Source organism: Nycticebus coucang, chromosome 1 (assembly GCF_027406575.1).
Source record: "Nycticebus coucang isolate mNycCou1 chromosome 1, mNycCou1.pri, whole genome shotgun sequence".
NCBI lineage: Eukaryota > Metazoa > Chordata > Mammalia > Primates > Lorisidae > Nycticebus > Nycticebus coucang.
In genome coordinates this window covers 71018393-71034172 of record NC_069780.1, presented here as the reverse complement: position 1 = coordinate 71034172, position 15780 = coordinate 71018393, and the positions used below count along the sequence as shown (strand labels likewise).

Genomic DNA, 15780 nt, shown 5'->3' with positions numbered 1-15780 from the left:
ATCTTTTGTCATCTGTCCTGACAGAGCTCACATCATTCATACAAAGCAGTGGTGCTGGGCAAGTAACAGCTTTTTCCTCTTCTTAAGTTAGTAGTAGTGATCCCTCTGCATGTGTGTGTTCAATTAATACATAAACATACATACATATATATAATATACACTGTAAATATGCTGTATATGTAATGGTGGTGACCAATAAAGATAGGTAAAATATGTGCAATATATATTTAAAAAAATCGATTCATTATGAAATGTGAAAGTTTTGCTGTCTGTATCCTGGGCATGTTTCCCCCTCCCCTAGCTAGTCAAAATCTAGACATTTCCCCTTGAGGAAAGACAGCTCTTAGAGCCTGCTTTTCCTTTACTTCTGGGTGCCTATGATCTGGGTAACATTGGGTGAGTCTCCTGTTATGGGAATCTAGAAAAAAGATGGTTTATTAAAAAGAGATTTCTTTGGAAACTCATTTAGAGAGTGAGTGCCCGTTGTTGATGAATTCTTAAGTACATTTGTTTTCTTAAAGTTCACTGTAATAAAACCAGACTTTTGAATTTTTATTAAAATATATTTCCCTGTTTTCAGTACTGGAGATTTCTCTTCTCTCCTTCTCTCCCCTCCCATCCCCTTCTCTTCTCCTCTCCTCTGTCATCCAAATATGTTGCTGCTTCCTTTCAGTGGCTCTGCTGAGAGTATATTTTGTAACAGTTTCTTTTTAGTTCCTTAAATGTAAAATTAAAATATGGAGCTAGGTTATGTAGTCAAACATTTCTTATTTTATAGAAACCTGAGAAGTGTCTCGTCCAAGGTTAACATTTAGTAGGGAAGCTAAGCATCCAAGTCTTCTGACTTGTCAGCTAGTGTACTCTACTATACTCTGCTATATTGCTGTTTCTAGTGATATTAATGTTGAATGTTTTCCATCCAGACTTTTAAGGTTGGGCTTGCTGTATGATATCCCTGAGTCTCAGTTTCCACATGTGCACAGCCTGAGTAATACTTTATTCTACAGAGATTACATATGAGGAAATCTAAAGGCTTAGCACAGTGTGTGGAATGTAGTAATTGCTCAGTTTGCATATTTTAGCTTTTGTTACCATTGTACTTGTTCCACAATTGTGATGCCTTTTTTCTTACTAATTTTAAACATGACTTATCTTTTTACAGTGATTTTAAAATATGTAACTGCATAGGCAGAAATACTAGTTCTCTAGGCGACTTTCTGATTAAATTATATTATTGACCATAAGATGTTGCAGGTATCTAGTTAGAGGGTTGTAGAAACCTGGGCAATGGAAAGTCACATTTTTGCTTTGTTCTTGTTTTTAAAAAAAAAATGCTTATATAGTTAATGTTGCTTCATAAAATCTGTCATTAATTGCAGCTCTCCTTTATGAATTGCTGTATGAGAAGGTATTTAAAACTGATGTTAGTAAAATTGTGATGGGACTGGACACCTCTGAAGTAGCTGATGAAGACAACAGTGAAATATCAGATTCAGAGGATGACAGTTGCAAGTAAGAATGAAATCCTAAAATATTTTTTTAGTGCCATACAAAGAAGCATTTCAGTCAGTGTCGTTGCATAACACATATTGAGGTGTTAAAGTATTCATAGAATGCAGTAGAACCTCTGTAAGTTGACCACCTAAGGGACTATAACAAACAACGGTCAGCATACAGAGGTGCTCAACATAGGGAACTGTACATGTGGTACATGTCTGATATATGAAGATTAGGTCAACTTGAGGTGGTCAGTGTAGGGAAGTGGAACTATGGAGGTTCTACTGTATAGCAGTCTACACAAATTTCTTTATCCCTGCCACTAATTTTACCTAATTTTATTATGGGAGTGTTTATTTTGAAAGTTAATGTCTTTGGTTGATAAGAATTTGTGTACGTAATATAGATTCATAGAATGATTTGGTTCAACTTACATGTCTTTGTATTGTAAAATTTTAAAGTTAACCTGTTAGTTCATTCTCCTTGATGAAAACTATGGCTGTTTTGATTTCGTTCACTTTTATTTTCTTTCTTAGATAGTGCTGCCTCTTTTTAGATAACAAAAGGTTTTAACTTTGTAAAGAACTCCGGGTAGTGCCCTTGTAGAATGTGAGTAAACACTTGTTAACAAAGAATCTCTGAGGCTTAATTTTTCTTTTTCAACAAGATGTATAGTATAATGGTTAAGAGGTTGGGTTCTAGTTTCAATCTTGCTTTCCTGCTAACTAGACTTGGAGCAAGTTAGTTAAATTTTCTGAGCCTAAACTTTGTAGCTATAAAGTGAGGATATATATCAGTATTTCTTTCAAAGAATTAAATGAGACTTGTAATTAAAACTGAGATGAGAATTAAATAAGATAGCCTACTTCCTAGATGTAGAATCCAAATATATTAATTATCAATACTATTAAGAAATTTGCCTTTTATAAGAACCTACTCTTATACTCCCATTGAAACTAAAAGCATATAATTCTTGTATGGGAACATAAAAGTAACATAGTTGATGTGTTACATAATTGTGAAGTTAGAGATAAAAATAGAACCTAAGCCTCAGGATATCTATTCTTTGTTACAAAAATATTTTAAAAAATAGATATCAAGTCTTAACAATTAAGTTCATTAACACATCTTAGAAAAAGTGCTACCTGCCTCATTGCTGACTATCACCACATTCACCTTTGAAGTACTCCCTTGGGAAGCTGTTCACTAATGCCAGCACCTAATTCACTCTTAAAAGCAATTTTTTGGAATGCTTTGGACTCTTTTTGGGAATGACCATCACAGGTGTCATCGTGCGAGGTCTGAAAATTAAGTTTGTCAACTTGGCACTATGTGCTTATGTTGGCACTACTGTATAAACAAATTGATAAGGTTTCATAACCTTGGTATATCAGTGTCTAATAGCTGTGTTCATGTCAGTGGGTGATGGTATCTTGCCTAGTGGCTTTCATTATTATTATGTGTTTTTGTGTGGCCATGTGGTGACAGCTCTGATGATCATTCCAGAAAGAGTTCCAGAATTGCTTTGAAGGGTGGATTAGGTGCTGGTCTTGTTGCATAGCTTCCAAAGGCTATGCTTCAAAGGTGACTGTAGGATATTTAGCAATGAGGGATGTAGCACTTTCTCTAGGATGAATTTGCGAACTTAATTGTCAGGCCTTGTATGTTTTTCTTTTGATGTGTAATTCCAGGGATTTGTTGAATTAAAATTTTCTGATCCTGATTAAAATTTGAGCTGGGCATGGTGGCTCACACCTGTAATCTTAGCACTTGGGAGCTGAGGCAGGTGGATTGTTTGAGCTCAGGAGTTCGAGACCAGCCTGAATAAGAGCAAGACTCCATCTCTAAAAATAACTGGGCATTGTGATGGGTGCATGTAGTCCCAGCTACTCATGAGGCTGAGGCAAGAGGATGGCTTGAGCCCAAGAGTTTGAGGTTGCTGTGAGCTAAATGCCAGGGTGACTGAGTTGACACTCTTGTTTCAAAGAAAAAACATTTATCATTTTTTCCTAACTTGAATCAGTGTTTGCCTCTAAACTAGACTAACTTTGCACAGATGGAAATTTTGCACTACAGCTCTCTTCTCTTCAGGTACATGTCTCATTAAGACATGTCTTTGAGCATAGGGGAAGTTGGGAGAGAGAATGATAAGTTGTTATAACTTATTCCCTGTGTTTGGATTGGGGGCACTTCTAGCACGATGCCTTTTTGCTGCTGTTGTTAATAGTATTAGAAACAATTGTGTATAGTATGGTAGCTGGCAGGTGAAGTATAGAATAGAGGCTAATAAGCTGGAGAAGTTTGTCAGGGAAGGTAGAGCAGGTACATGTATTTAAGAAGATGTGCTCATTATTGTATTCAGTTTTTCTTTCTATACTGTATAGTGGTAGCCATTGGAATATGGATTACTTTGTCATTCCATTATTAAAATTTTGTTTTACTTGGTCATGTCTGATTTAGGGAGGACAGTGTTTTAGCTTTGGATGAAGAATGCTATATAGCCATGATGAGATAGTTAGGCATAGTGTGGTAATAAGGAAGGAAGACCAAAGAGGTACTGTACTCTCGTGCCTGGATTCTTTTCACATTTACATTTGTTGATCCTGAAGGGTGATTTTTTTTTTTTTAACCTAGACTCCTCTAGACCAGTGTTTTTCAACCTTTTTTATCTTGTGGCGCCCTTCAACCTGTAGTTAAACTTCCATGGCACACTTAAATCATGTTGATCATCAAAAAGAGTAAAAGAAAGACTAAATTACTGTGCTTTGAACTGCTTTTGAAAATAATTTAATGAGTTAAATAATTTTTTGCAGTACACCTAAGATTCTCTCACAGCACATTAGTGTACCATGGCAACTGGTTTAAAATTGCTGCTCTAGACACTTGAGGTCTCATTTAAGAAACCTTTATTTAAGGGTGTTGACTTGGATATTGTCCTGAAAACTAGAAATTGATTTATTAAGAGGGAATTATGGGACAGAAGAGTACATGCAGGTGCAATTCAGAATTTCGCTGACCTTATCTCTCCCAACCTGTTATTACTCTGTTTCAGCCTCACCACCCACCTCAGGGGTCTTTACATGTGTTGTTCCCTCTCTCTGCCTAGACGATTTGCTGTCTCACTACCTTTCTTTATTTAAAAAGACATTTTAGCAAGGTCTTTCCTCATCCTACTTTTTATTATTTGAGCCTGTATCTCAACACTCACTTTTTCCTCCCCTTTCCTCCCACCCACCCCCGCCATAGCACTTATCAGCATTTAACATAACTGGTTACTTACAAGTTTGTGTTTACACTCACTGGATTGTACATTTCATGTGGGCAGAGTTTTTGTCTGTTTTGTTCACTGCTAGACCCCAGGACCTAATAATACAGTCATTCCTTGCACATACTCAAGACCTATAGTTGGCCCTGTGGAACCCATACACACAAATAGCCAGCCCTCCATTTATGTGGGTTTTGTATCCCATAAGGCCACCCTGTCAGTTTAGACTCATGTTCAAGGGTCAACTGTATATAGTGCCTGGCACATTATGGGCATTCTGTTGAGTAAATAATGTGAAATGTTATGTATGCTACATTGAATTCAAGGGCGCATGATGATTTTTTGTGTTGAAGATTATTTGATGTAGAGTTTTTTTTTTTTTTCATTTTACAAAAGTACATGTTAAATTTATTAAGTGTAGAATATAAATGTCTTAACACAATAACTAAGAAAATGCAGTGAAGGCTATGTTAACCAGTTTGATGAAAATATTTCAAATGGTATATAAAACCAGCACATTGTACCCCATGATTGCATTAATGTACACAGCTATGATTTAATAAAAAGAAAAAAAAAAGAAAAAGAAATAAGTGAGCGTGTCTATGCTCCAATAAAATGTTATTTAAGGAAACCGGTGGTGAACTAGATTTGGCACAAGGGCAATAGATTGCTGACCCCTGCATTTGATGATGGAGATAATGAAGGTCAGTTGTACGTGAGTGAGGAATGGAAGTCCTCAGAGCTAGAACCTAGAAATCATAATCAATACAAAAAAGCAACAAGGGGCAGCACCTGTAGCTCAGTGGGTAGGGCATCAGCCATGTACACTGAGGGTGGCAGGTTTGAACCCAGGCTAGACGAGCTAAAATAACAATGACAACTACAACAACAACAAAAACAAAACAAAACAGGCATTGTGGTGGGTGCCTGTAGTCCCAGCTACGTGGGAGGCTGAGGCAAAAGAATCACTTAAGCCCAAGAGTTTGAGGTTGCTGTGAGCTGTGACGCCATGGTACTCAGGGCGACAAAGTGAGATCCTGTCTCAAAAAAACAAACAAAAAAAAGAAAGCAACATGTGTTATGCACTTCCTACGTACTAGACACAGTGATAGTCTCTGTACAGATGTCAGTCATTTTAATCTTCACACTATGACGTAAGTGTTATTCTCTGCATTTTGTAGATCAGGAAAAGAGAAACACAAAAAAGGTGAAGTGGTAATTCACAGTCACACACTGGTGAGTGGTAGAGCCAGTCTCTCCAACTCCAAAGCCTAAGGGTTTCTACTTCAAACCCTGAAAGCCCTTGTCAATAACCACGAGCACAGCTCGGCACCAGTAGCACCTGTTATGGCGCCAGCCACATACACCCAGGGTGGCAGGTTCGAACTCGGCCTGGGCCAGCTAAACAACTGCGACAAAAAAATAGCCAGGTGTCCTGGTGGGTGCCTGAAGTCCCAGCTACTTGGGAGGCCGAGGCAAGAGAATTGCTTAAGCCCAAGAGTTTGAGGTTGCTATGAGCTGTGACGTCACGGCACTGTACCCAGGGCGACATAGTGAGACTCTGTCTCTTAAAAAAAATAAATAACCACGAGCACTGCCTGCCTCCCTCCCAGACTCTCTTCAGAAGAGGATTAGGGACTGCTAAGCCCCAGAAGTCCATTTCAAGGGTTGGACTTCTTTTTTTTTTTTTTTTTTTTTATTGTTGGGGATTCATTGAGGGTACAGTAAGCCAGCTTACACTGATTGCAATTGTTAGGTAAAGTCCCTCTTGCAATCATGTCTTGCCCCCATAAAGTGTGACACACACCAAGGCCCCACCCCCCTCCCTCCGTCCCTCTTTCTGCTTTTCCTCCCCCCCCATAACCTTAATTGTCATTAATTGTCCTCATATCAAAATTGAGTACATAGGATTCATGCTTCTCCAGTCTTGTGATGCTTTACTAAGAATAATGTCTTCCACTTCCATCCAGGTTAATATGAAGGATGTGAAGTCTCCATTTTTTTTAATAGCTGAATAGTATTCCATGGTATACATATACCACAGCTTGTTAATCCATTCCTGGGTTGGTGGGCATTTAGGCTGTTTCCACATTTTGGCGATTGTAAATTGAGCTGCATTAAACAGTCTGGTACAAGTGTCCTTATGATAAAAGGATTTTTTTCCTTCTGAGTAGATGCCCAGTAATGGGATTGCAGGATCAAATGGGATGTAATGGAATTTTTTTTAATAGGGACTCATTTATATATTGAAAGGAATTTTTTTTTTTTAGACAGAATCTCAATTTGTCTCCATGGGTAGAGTGCTGTGACGTCATAGCTCTCAGCAACCTCAAACTCTTGGGCTTAAGCAGTTCTCTTGCCTTAGCCTCCCAAGTAGCTGGGACTACAGGTGCCTGCCACAGTGCCTGGCTATTTTTAGAGATGGGGTCTTGCCCTGGCTCAACCTGGTCTCAAAACTGTAAGCTCAGGGAAATCTACCTGCCTCCGCCTCTTAAGTACCGGGATTACAGGCATTAGCCACTACACCCGGCCGTATTTCTCTTATTATTTTCTTGTTGCTTACTGAGCCAATAAGAATTACCAATAAGTCTTTGACTTCTGTCTTATATACGTAGAGAGTGCCAAAAAGAGTATATACACATTTTAAAAAAAGGAAAAATCTGCATTAAAAATATAATATATACCGATAACAAAAAATGAATACACATCATATCGTGCACCTCTTAAAATTGCAAGAATCAAACATGATGAGTATTGCAAATTTAATATTTTTTTCCTTTGAGGGTGCATCTCTGTATAAACCTGTACATATGTACTTTTTCATGTATACATTTATACTAAAACTTGTGTGAGTTCACTGGAGTATAGTGCTGACTCTTTGGATTTTAGCTCTGACTTGAGAGTTTTAGATGAGGCGAGAAGTTAATTACATGGAAATGTGTTTTTCTGCTCCTAATGGTGGTTATATTTCTTCTTTTATAGGAGTAAAACTCCCACTGCTAATGATGTGAATGGATTTAAACCTTTGTCAGGCGATGAGGTATTTTTTTTTTTTTAATAGTTTTTAACTAGGTTTTCAATATAGGAAAGCATATAAATGTAAAGTCTTAATTTTTTTCCTTCTGGTACATTTTCAGTAGAGTTAGGGGTTATCTACTAGTAAGAAATTGGTGACTTCTTAATATTTGGAAGTTTCTTTTCTTCATTTGATTTTACTTTTAGACATATCTTAAACAAAAATGTTTTAAAAGCATTTCTATGTTCATTGGACTTTCTGGTTTTCTTTGTTCAGCATCCAAAGAATAATGGGAACTCTCCTAGCCTTCCTTTGTCTAGAAAAGTTCTTAAGTCACTCAATCCAGCAATTTATAGAAATGTGGAATATGAAATTTGGCTGAAGTCTAAACAGGGTGAGTTAAAAATATGCATTTTTTCATAAATTTGCGTTGTACTACTTGAAAAGTAGTTAAGTCAGCCTTATACTGATTTTTTTTTTAATAGCTCAACAAAAACGTGATTATTCCATTGCTGCTGGCTTACAATATGAAGTTGGAGATAAATGTCAAGTAAGTGATTTGTATAAAAGAAGATGTTTTACTTGAAATCTTGCTTTTTCTAACAGAAATCAAGGAAACAGATGAGGTTTGAATGTGTTGTTAATTTGAAATTTCAAAATATATTTATCATGTATTCATGACTTACTTGAATACATTAAAATCACGTATGTTTGTGATGGCATCTTAAGGAAAGACAGTGGGGAAAAAGACAGTCTTTTCAATGAATGATGCTAGGAAAACTGAATGTACATATACAGAAGAATGAAACTAGACCCTTCTTGCTATATACAAAAATGAAGTTAAAATGGATTCAAGACTTAAATCTTAATTCCTGAAACCCTGTTGCTATTACCATGTAAAAGCAAACATTGGGGAAATCCTTTAGGACATTGATCTGGGCAAAGACTTTTCGAGTAATATCCCTAAAGCATAGACAGCCAAAGCAAAATTGCATAAATGGGATCACATCAAGCTTCTGCACAGCAAAGGAAACAATAAGGTAAAGAGACAACTCATGGAATGGGAAAAAATATTTGAAAAACTACCATCTGACAGGGAATTAAAAGCTACAAGGAGCTCTAACAACTTGATGGAGAAAAATCAAATAATCTGATTATAAGTTGGGCAGAGAGGCTGAATAGACATTTCTCAAATGGCCAACAAGTGTATGAAAAAATATTCAGTATCATTAATTCTCTGAGAAGTGGCAAATCAAAACTCTGAGATTTCACCCTAGTTAAACAGCTTTTATCAAAAAGGCAGGCAGTAACAAATGCCAGTGAAGATGTAGAGAAAGGGGAACTCTCATACATACTGGTTGGGGATGTAAATCAGTGCAATCACAATGGAGAATGGTATGGAAGTTCTGCAACAAAACTAAAAATAGATCCACCATATGACCCAGTATTTCCACTGCTGGGTATAAATCCAAAGAATGGGAATTCAGTATATTGAAAAGATATCTACACTCCCATAGTTATTGCAGTGCCATTCATAATAGCCAAGTTTATAGAATTATCCTGTGTCCATTAGTGGATGAATGGATGAAGAAATTGTGGTACATATACACAAAGGAACATTGTATAGCCACAAAAAAGAATGAAGTCCCACCAATTGTAACATAGATGGAACTGGAGAACATTATGTAAGTGAAATAAGCCAAGCACAGAAAGACAGATCTTTCATGTTTCCATTCATGTGCTGTGGGAACTATATATTAAAAACACTTGATCTCATGGAGAAAGAGAGTAGAATGACAGTTAACAGAGGCTAGGAAGGGGAGGGATAAAGGAGGGATGGTTAATGGGAGCAAAATATATAGTTAAATAGAATGAACAATATTTGATACCATAACAAAGTGATTATTATGTACTTACAATTAAAAATAAAATCTTTTTAAAAGGCCAGGCATGGTGGCCCATACCTGTGATCTGAGTACTCTGGGAGGTTAAGGAGGGTGGATTGCTTGAGTTTAGGAGTTTGAGACCAGCCTGAGCAAGAGCCAGGTCCTGTCTCTACTAAAAATAGAAAAATAAGCCAGGCTCTGGTAGTCCCAGCTTCTTGGGAGGCTGGGGGGATTGCTTGGGCCTGGGAGTTGAAGTTGCAATGAGCTACAGTGACCCTAGTGCACTCTAACCAGAGTGATGGAGTGAGACTCTGTCTCAAAAAAAAAAAAAAAAAAGATATAAAATAAGATAATAGCATCCCAACACTTGATCTTTAAAAACAGTTGCCTTTGGTATTGTTTGCTTAGTTTAGGTAGTTAGATATTTTCATTAAATTGGCAAATAATTTATTAAAATTGAAAATTGACTTTATTCATTTGTATATGAATGTCATTCTGAAAGATTTCGATACATAGATGCTATTTTATTGTTGGATTGGAAAAGCAAAGCGAACTATAAAAGGAGTGTTGCTGTTTATTTTGAATAAGTTACTGCCCTGGACTTGAGTAGCTGATTGTTGAAGGGAAGAGTTGCATTAGACCAGTGTTTCTCAGCCTGGGCTGATCTTACCACTAACCCATACCCCCAAGGACATTTTATAGTGTCTAGAGACTTTTAATTTTGGGGTAGAGACAGGTCTCAGTATCTTGCAGTGTTGCTCACGCTGTTCTTTAATTTTGGGCTATAAGAGACATTTTTACTCTCACAACTGGAGAGTGCTACTGACATCCAGTGAGTGGAGGCCAAAGATGTGGCTAAGTATCCTGTAATGTACAGGAGAGCCTCCCTGTCAACCTCCATTAAAGAATTATCTAGTCCAAGGTGTCAGTAATGCTTAGGTAGGAGAAACCCTGGACAAGATAATTTACAAGGTCTCTTTTCTGTTCTTATTTTATGGAAAAATACTACTATTTCAAAAAATGAAAACAAACTCTTCCCTACACAAAAAGATATGGCAATCTCTGAGTTACAAACGTCTGATGGACATATGACTCACATTTATGAACAGAGGCTATTTTACAAGTAATAGGCAAATGTATCTGTCCTGACTTACATACAAATTCAGTTTAAGAATAAACCTGTGGAACCTGTTTTGTAACCTATGGACTGGTTTTCGTTAAAAAGTGTTGCCTCTTAAAATCTACTTTACAACAACCGTTGACAAACATTTCTTCTCAACTTATGGATAAATTGGTTTATGTGGAAAGTGTCTGAACAGAATTCTACCTGCTTTACTTTAAAAGCTTTAATAGTTCTGATTCTGGGATGTTTGAAAGGTAAAGAAGAAGGGGATATGATTCATTCAGGTGCCTCTTTACAGGATTGTCATAAATCTGCTCTATAATTGTAGAATGCCTTTGTGGAAACTTATTACATTGATTTGGAAAACTTGAAAGAGAACAAAAGATTAAATCCAAGGCTTAGACACTTCTCTCCCCACACCAACAGAGAAGATTGCTTGTCTTATGCAGTATCACTGAAATTGTGTTATTTGTTGTTTTAAATCAAGCATATTTCCTTTGATGTTGAAATTGCTTTGGTAAAGTAGATGTTATTGACAAAGTAGGGTAAATCAGATATTTGCTTTAATTTTTTTCCTTTTTAGAGTATTTTGTTTCTATTTCTACTACTTGACCATTTTATTTGGATAAAACCTAACTAAAATCTTAAATTGAGATGAATCAAAGATAACTTGTTTACACAAATGTGTAAGATGTAAGTTTAAACTTCTGGTAAAAATTAAGTTCTGAAAAGTCTTTTTAATTGTGAAACTCTGGAAAGAGGAAGGCAAAGAGTCCAGTTGTGAATGATGAAGAATGATTCTCAGCTTGAAGACTGTGATACACGTAGCAGTGTCCTCCCTGTATGTTTTATTTCCAGTGCAGTGATTGGCAGGTACATAATTCAGTGCTTGCAGTTTGACAATAGGAAGAAACCTTAAGGCTTACTCCGTCATGATTTATAATTGGGTGGTGTTCGTTTGTATATTACAACGAATAGAATCGTTGATGGATCTATTTTTAGGGAGAGAAAAAGGTCACAGTTATTTTGATATTAGAAAAATGGAAGGATGATAGTAATTGTAATAGTTGCTCTCCTTTGTTGAGTGGTTGCTGTGTACAAGTTATGTCCTTTGTGTGTCATGTGTACCCTCGTTCCATCTCCGTGAGTTCAGTGAAGTGATGTAGGTACTATTATTAGCTCCATTTTGCATATGAGGAAACTGAACTGAGAGATAAGTTGCTTGCCCAAGGTCATATTGTTGGTAGGTGGGTAAGGCTAGGCCTGGGAGCCTTGGGTTTCTGGGGCCACATTCCTGCCTTCTGAACCAGGACATGCTGCCTCTCTTGTTTGTAGCTTTAAGTAGATTGTGTTCCTATTTTCTTCTGGAACGTCTATAGTTGACCACCTACCTACCTTCTTTAGTTGACCTATAGAGATGACATGCATCACATGTACTTACCAGTATAGTAGGGCTAGTTCCTTATGTTGACTACCTCCATATGTTGACCACTTTGTAATAGTCCCTTGGGTGGTCAACTTACAGAAGTTCTACTGTATTTACAGAAACAATTTAGAAAAACTTTGGAAGGATAAAGAAGAACAATTTTTGTTTGCTTTAGGTAGAGGTATGGAGGTCTTGGAAATCTGGAAGATGGAGAAGATGGATGGTGTTCACCCTTTTGAACTTATTTTGTCTTTACTGATAAACATTTCTTTAAGATAAACATTTCTTTTCTCTTTAATTGAAAACAATTAAAATTTTAAATTAATCATTAATGCAAAGGAAGCAGGTGACTAATTTTTATTTCTGGAATTGTTCAACAGGTTAGGTTGGATTATAATGGAAAATTTTCTAATGCTGAGATTCAAGGAGTTAACTCTGAGAATGGACCAGTTTTGGTTGAAGAACTGGGAAAGAAGTATGTACTTACTATTTCAGCTAAGGCATTTACAGCTTCTTCTATTTAGCCTAATGTAATCATGAGTGTTGTTAAATGGCCCTGTGTATTTGCAAGTTCAATGAAAGGTGTTGCCCTTGTGTACAAAGTATACTCTTTCAGACTTTTAAAGAGATACTAAATGTGCAAATTTGACACTTTGTACATTGGCAAATTTTAAATAAAGAATACTTGTTTTATTGCTTGCTTTTTAAAATGTCCCATTCTTCCTTCACAAAGGCAATTTGCAAAATTGAATAGATTGTCAAGTGGGGAGCCTTGGAGAATAGGGACCCATTTTCCAATTTCATTCTATGCTACATTACATGTGGTTAGTATTCAGTAAATGTTTGTCAGATGGAGTAGTAAAATACTATTATTGACTTGCTTTTACACAGTGTTACTTTAGAGCACCTTTTGTTTCGGTTGCTGCTGCCTTTATTAAAAAAAAAAGATAATTCTCTTTAAACTTTATAGTGGAAGATTTTACATTATAAACATACACACATGACAGAGGATAGTACAGTGAACCTCAGTGTAACCAATACCTGTTTTCAGCAACTCACAGCATTTGGCAGTATTTTCTAATTTATTCTCCCTAATACTTTTTCTTAAATGGGAATGAAAAATTGGAATATTTTAAAGCAAATTCAGAAATCACACCATTTCTGCAGTAGATATTTGTATGTTTCTGTTCGAATAAGGACCGTCCTCCATACCCACAGCTTATCATTATCATGTCTAGCAGTAACAATCCTTCTTTATTTATTTAGTGTTTGCTTAGATTTGATCAAAGCCTTTAATCTGTTTTTTTTTTAGTTTTAAAATACACTTTTGAATTATGTCATTTTATTTCATTAAATTATGTCTTGGTTGCTAAATTTTATTTTGTTTTTAATGTAAGAACTAAAACTGGAATTTTTATACAAGTTGAGAATAAAATATGCAGGATTTTTAAGTGTTCTTACTAAGGAGTATTTTAAGTTATTATAAGTTTTTTTCTTCCTTTTGAAGACACACGTCAAAGAATCTCAAAGCACCTCCCTCAGAAAGCTGGAACACAGTGTCAGGGAAGAAGATGAAAAAACCTTCCACGTCTGGTCAAAATTTCCATTCTGGTAGGAGCACATCAAGTTACCATTTCTTTGGGATAGAGATGATGGTACTTGGGATTGTTTATAATAGGACAGTTATGAGGTGTTTTTGGGTTCTTGTCATAGACGTGGATTACAGAGGGCCAAAGAATCCAAGCAAGCCAGTAAAAGCCCCGTCAGCACTACCTCCTCGACTGCAGCATCCTTCGGGAGTCAGACAACATGCATTCGCTAGTCACGCTTCAGGGTCACAGTCTCAGAAATCCTCCAGTGAACACAAAAATCTTAGCAGGACACCCTCACAGACCATAAGGTAACCTTCCTGAATGCAAGAAAAGTAGAAATCAAGTGAGAGCCCTCTGCTGTATTTGCCACATTCTGTGCATTTAAATAGATACAACTTCTTGTTGAGATGCTTGTCTGTAGTATAGTATCAAAGGTACTGCTGATGAAATACCACATGAGGATTTCTGTTCTTCCTAATCCTCTTTAAACAAAGGTAGGATTACAGGAAATCAGACAGAGATCTTTATTCTTGAATAACCTTTTCAAATGATTTGGGAGAACTTATCCTACCCAGATCTTAATCGGGCACTTAATGGTTTTCTGGTGGCTTGTAATCTGGTGAATACTGGATTCCGGATTGCGTTCCTAATTCTTTGGAAGGTCAAGATGTTTCCATATGTATAGTATTTTAAGCCAACCAAAATTGTTGGTTTACTTTGTTAAGATTTGATTGTGATAATATCTCTAATATTGAATGGGGTATAAATTTTAGGCCTGTATAATTATGAATATTATCAGCATACTGTCTAAATAAATAATTCAGAGACAGATGATCCTAAGGGTCATAATTTTCCTGTGCAATGTAGATTGTAATTGTTCCCTAGTGCACCCTTTCTGCTTAGTAGTTTCCAGTCATTCGGAGGAGTTTTATTTGAGAGCATGTGTTTTAAGTTGAGACTGTCCTCTTCATGCAGACCATGGCTCCTGTGAGTGCTGGAGCCTTGCTAGGTTACTATGACCATTGCCTTCCCCATCCAAGCATTTCCCCCTCCCCCAGTTGCCCAGAGAGCTGTAGTGTCAGCTTATATGCATGCGAAGCACTCTGGTTTTTAGTTTCTTGATTTCTGGCCTTTGGGAGGACCCTTTCTTGGGAATGCACTTAGTATTTTGTCATTAAAGATGTTTTATGTAGCATCTTCTAGACAGAGTTTTAGGTTCTTAGGCTGACAGTTAATCAATACTATGTTAGTTTCTTGGGCTCTTGTAACAAAATACCACAAATTGGTCAGCCTAAAACAACAAGAATTTCTTTTCTTCTTTTTTTTCTTTAGGCAGAGTCTCACTGTGTCGCCCATGGTAGAGTGCTGTGGCATCACAGCTCACAGCAACCTCAAACTCTAGGGTTTAAGCGATTTTCTTGCCTCAGTCTCCCAAGTAGCTGGGACTACAGGCACCCGTCACAACGCCTAGCTATTTTTTTTGTTGCAGTTGTCATTGTTATTTATCACCCCCAGGCCAGGTTCCAACTCGCCAGCCTTAGAGTATGTAGCTGGCGCCCTAACCATTGAGCTATGGGTGCTGAGCCAAGAATTTATTTTCTTAGAGTCAAAATCAAGTTGATTTTGCTCTCTCTGAAGGCTATAGGGGAGAATCTTTTTCCGCCTCTCTCCTGTTTCTGGGGTTGACTGTAATCCTTGGGGTTCCTTGGCTTGTAGTTGCATCACCCTTCCATCATGACATGGTGTTCTTCCCATGTGTCTGTAGAAGGATACTAGTCATGTTGTATTTAGGGCCTACCTAAGGCTATGCCTTAACTTGATTATGTCTGAAAAGACCCTATTTCTGTAAAATGGCACACTCATAGATTTTTTTTTTTTTTTTTTTTTTTTGTAGTTTTTGGCCAGGGCTGGGTTTGAACCCACTAGATTCTATGGGTTAGGTACATGAGTAATATCTTTTTGGGATATATGTTTC

At 36.9% G+C, this 15780-nt stretch overlaps 1 protein-coding gene across 2 annotated transcripts in view; it reads left to right on the top strand.

Annotated features, from left to right (window-relative positions):
* The window catches only part of OTUD4 (OTU deubiquitinase 4), a 48246-nt gene that overhangs the window by 16981 nt on the left and 15485 nt on the right, over positions 1-15780 (top strand). For both annotated transcript variants that reach the window (XM_053582199.1, XM_053582200.1), the window contains exons 7-13: positions 1380-1512; positions 7745-7802; positions 8055-8172; positions 8264-8328; positions 12594-12688; positions 13721-13824; positions 13927-14113. In XM_053582199.1, coding sequence (XP_053438174.1) covers positions 1380-1512; positions 7745-7802; positions 8055-8172; positions 8264-8328; positions 12594-12688; positions 13721-13824; positions 13927-14113 — 760 coding nt within the window. The remainder of the gene's footprint in view (positions 1-1379; positions 1513-7744; positions 7803-8054; positions 8173-8263; positions 8329-12593; positions 12689-13720; positions 13825-13926; positions 14114-15780) is intronic.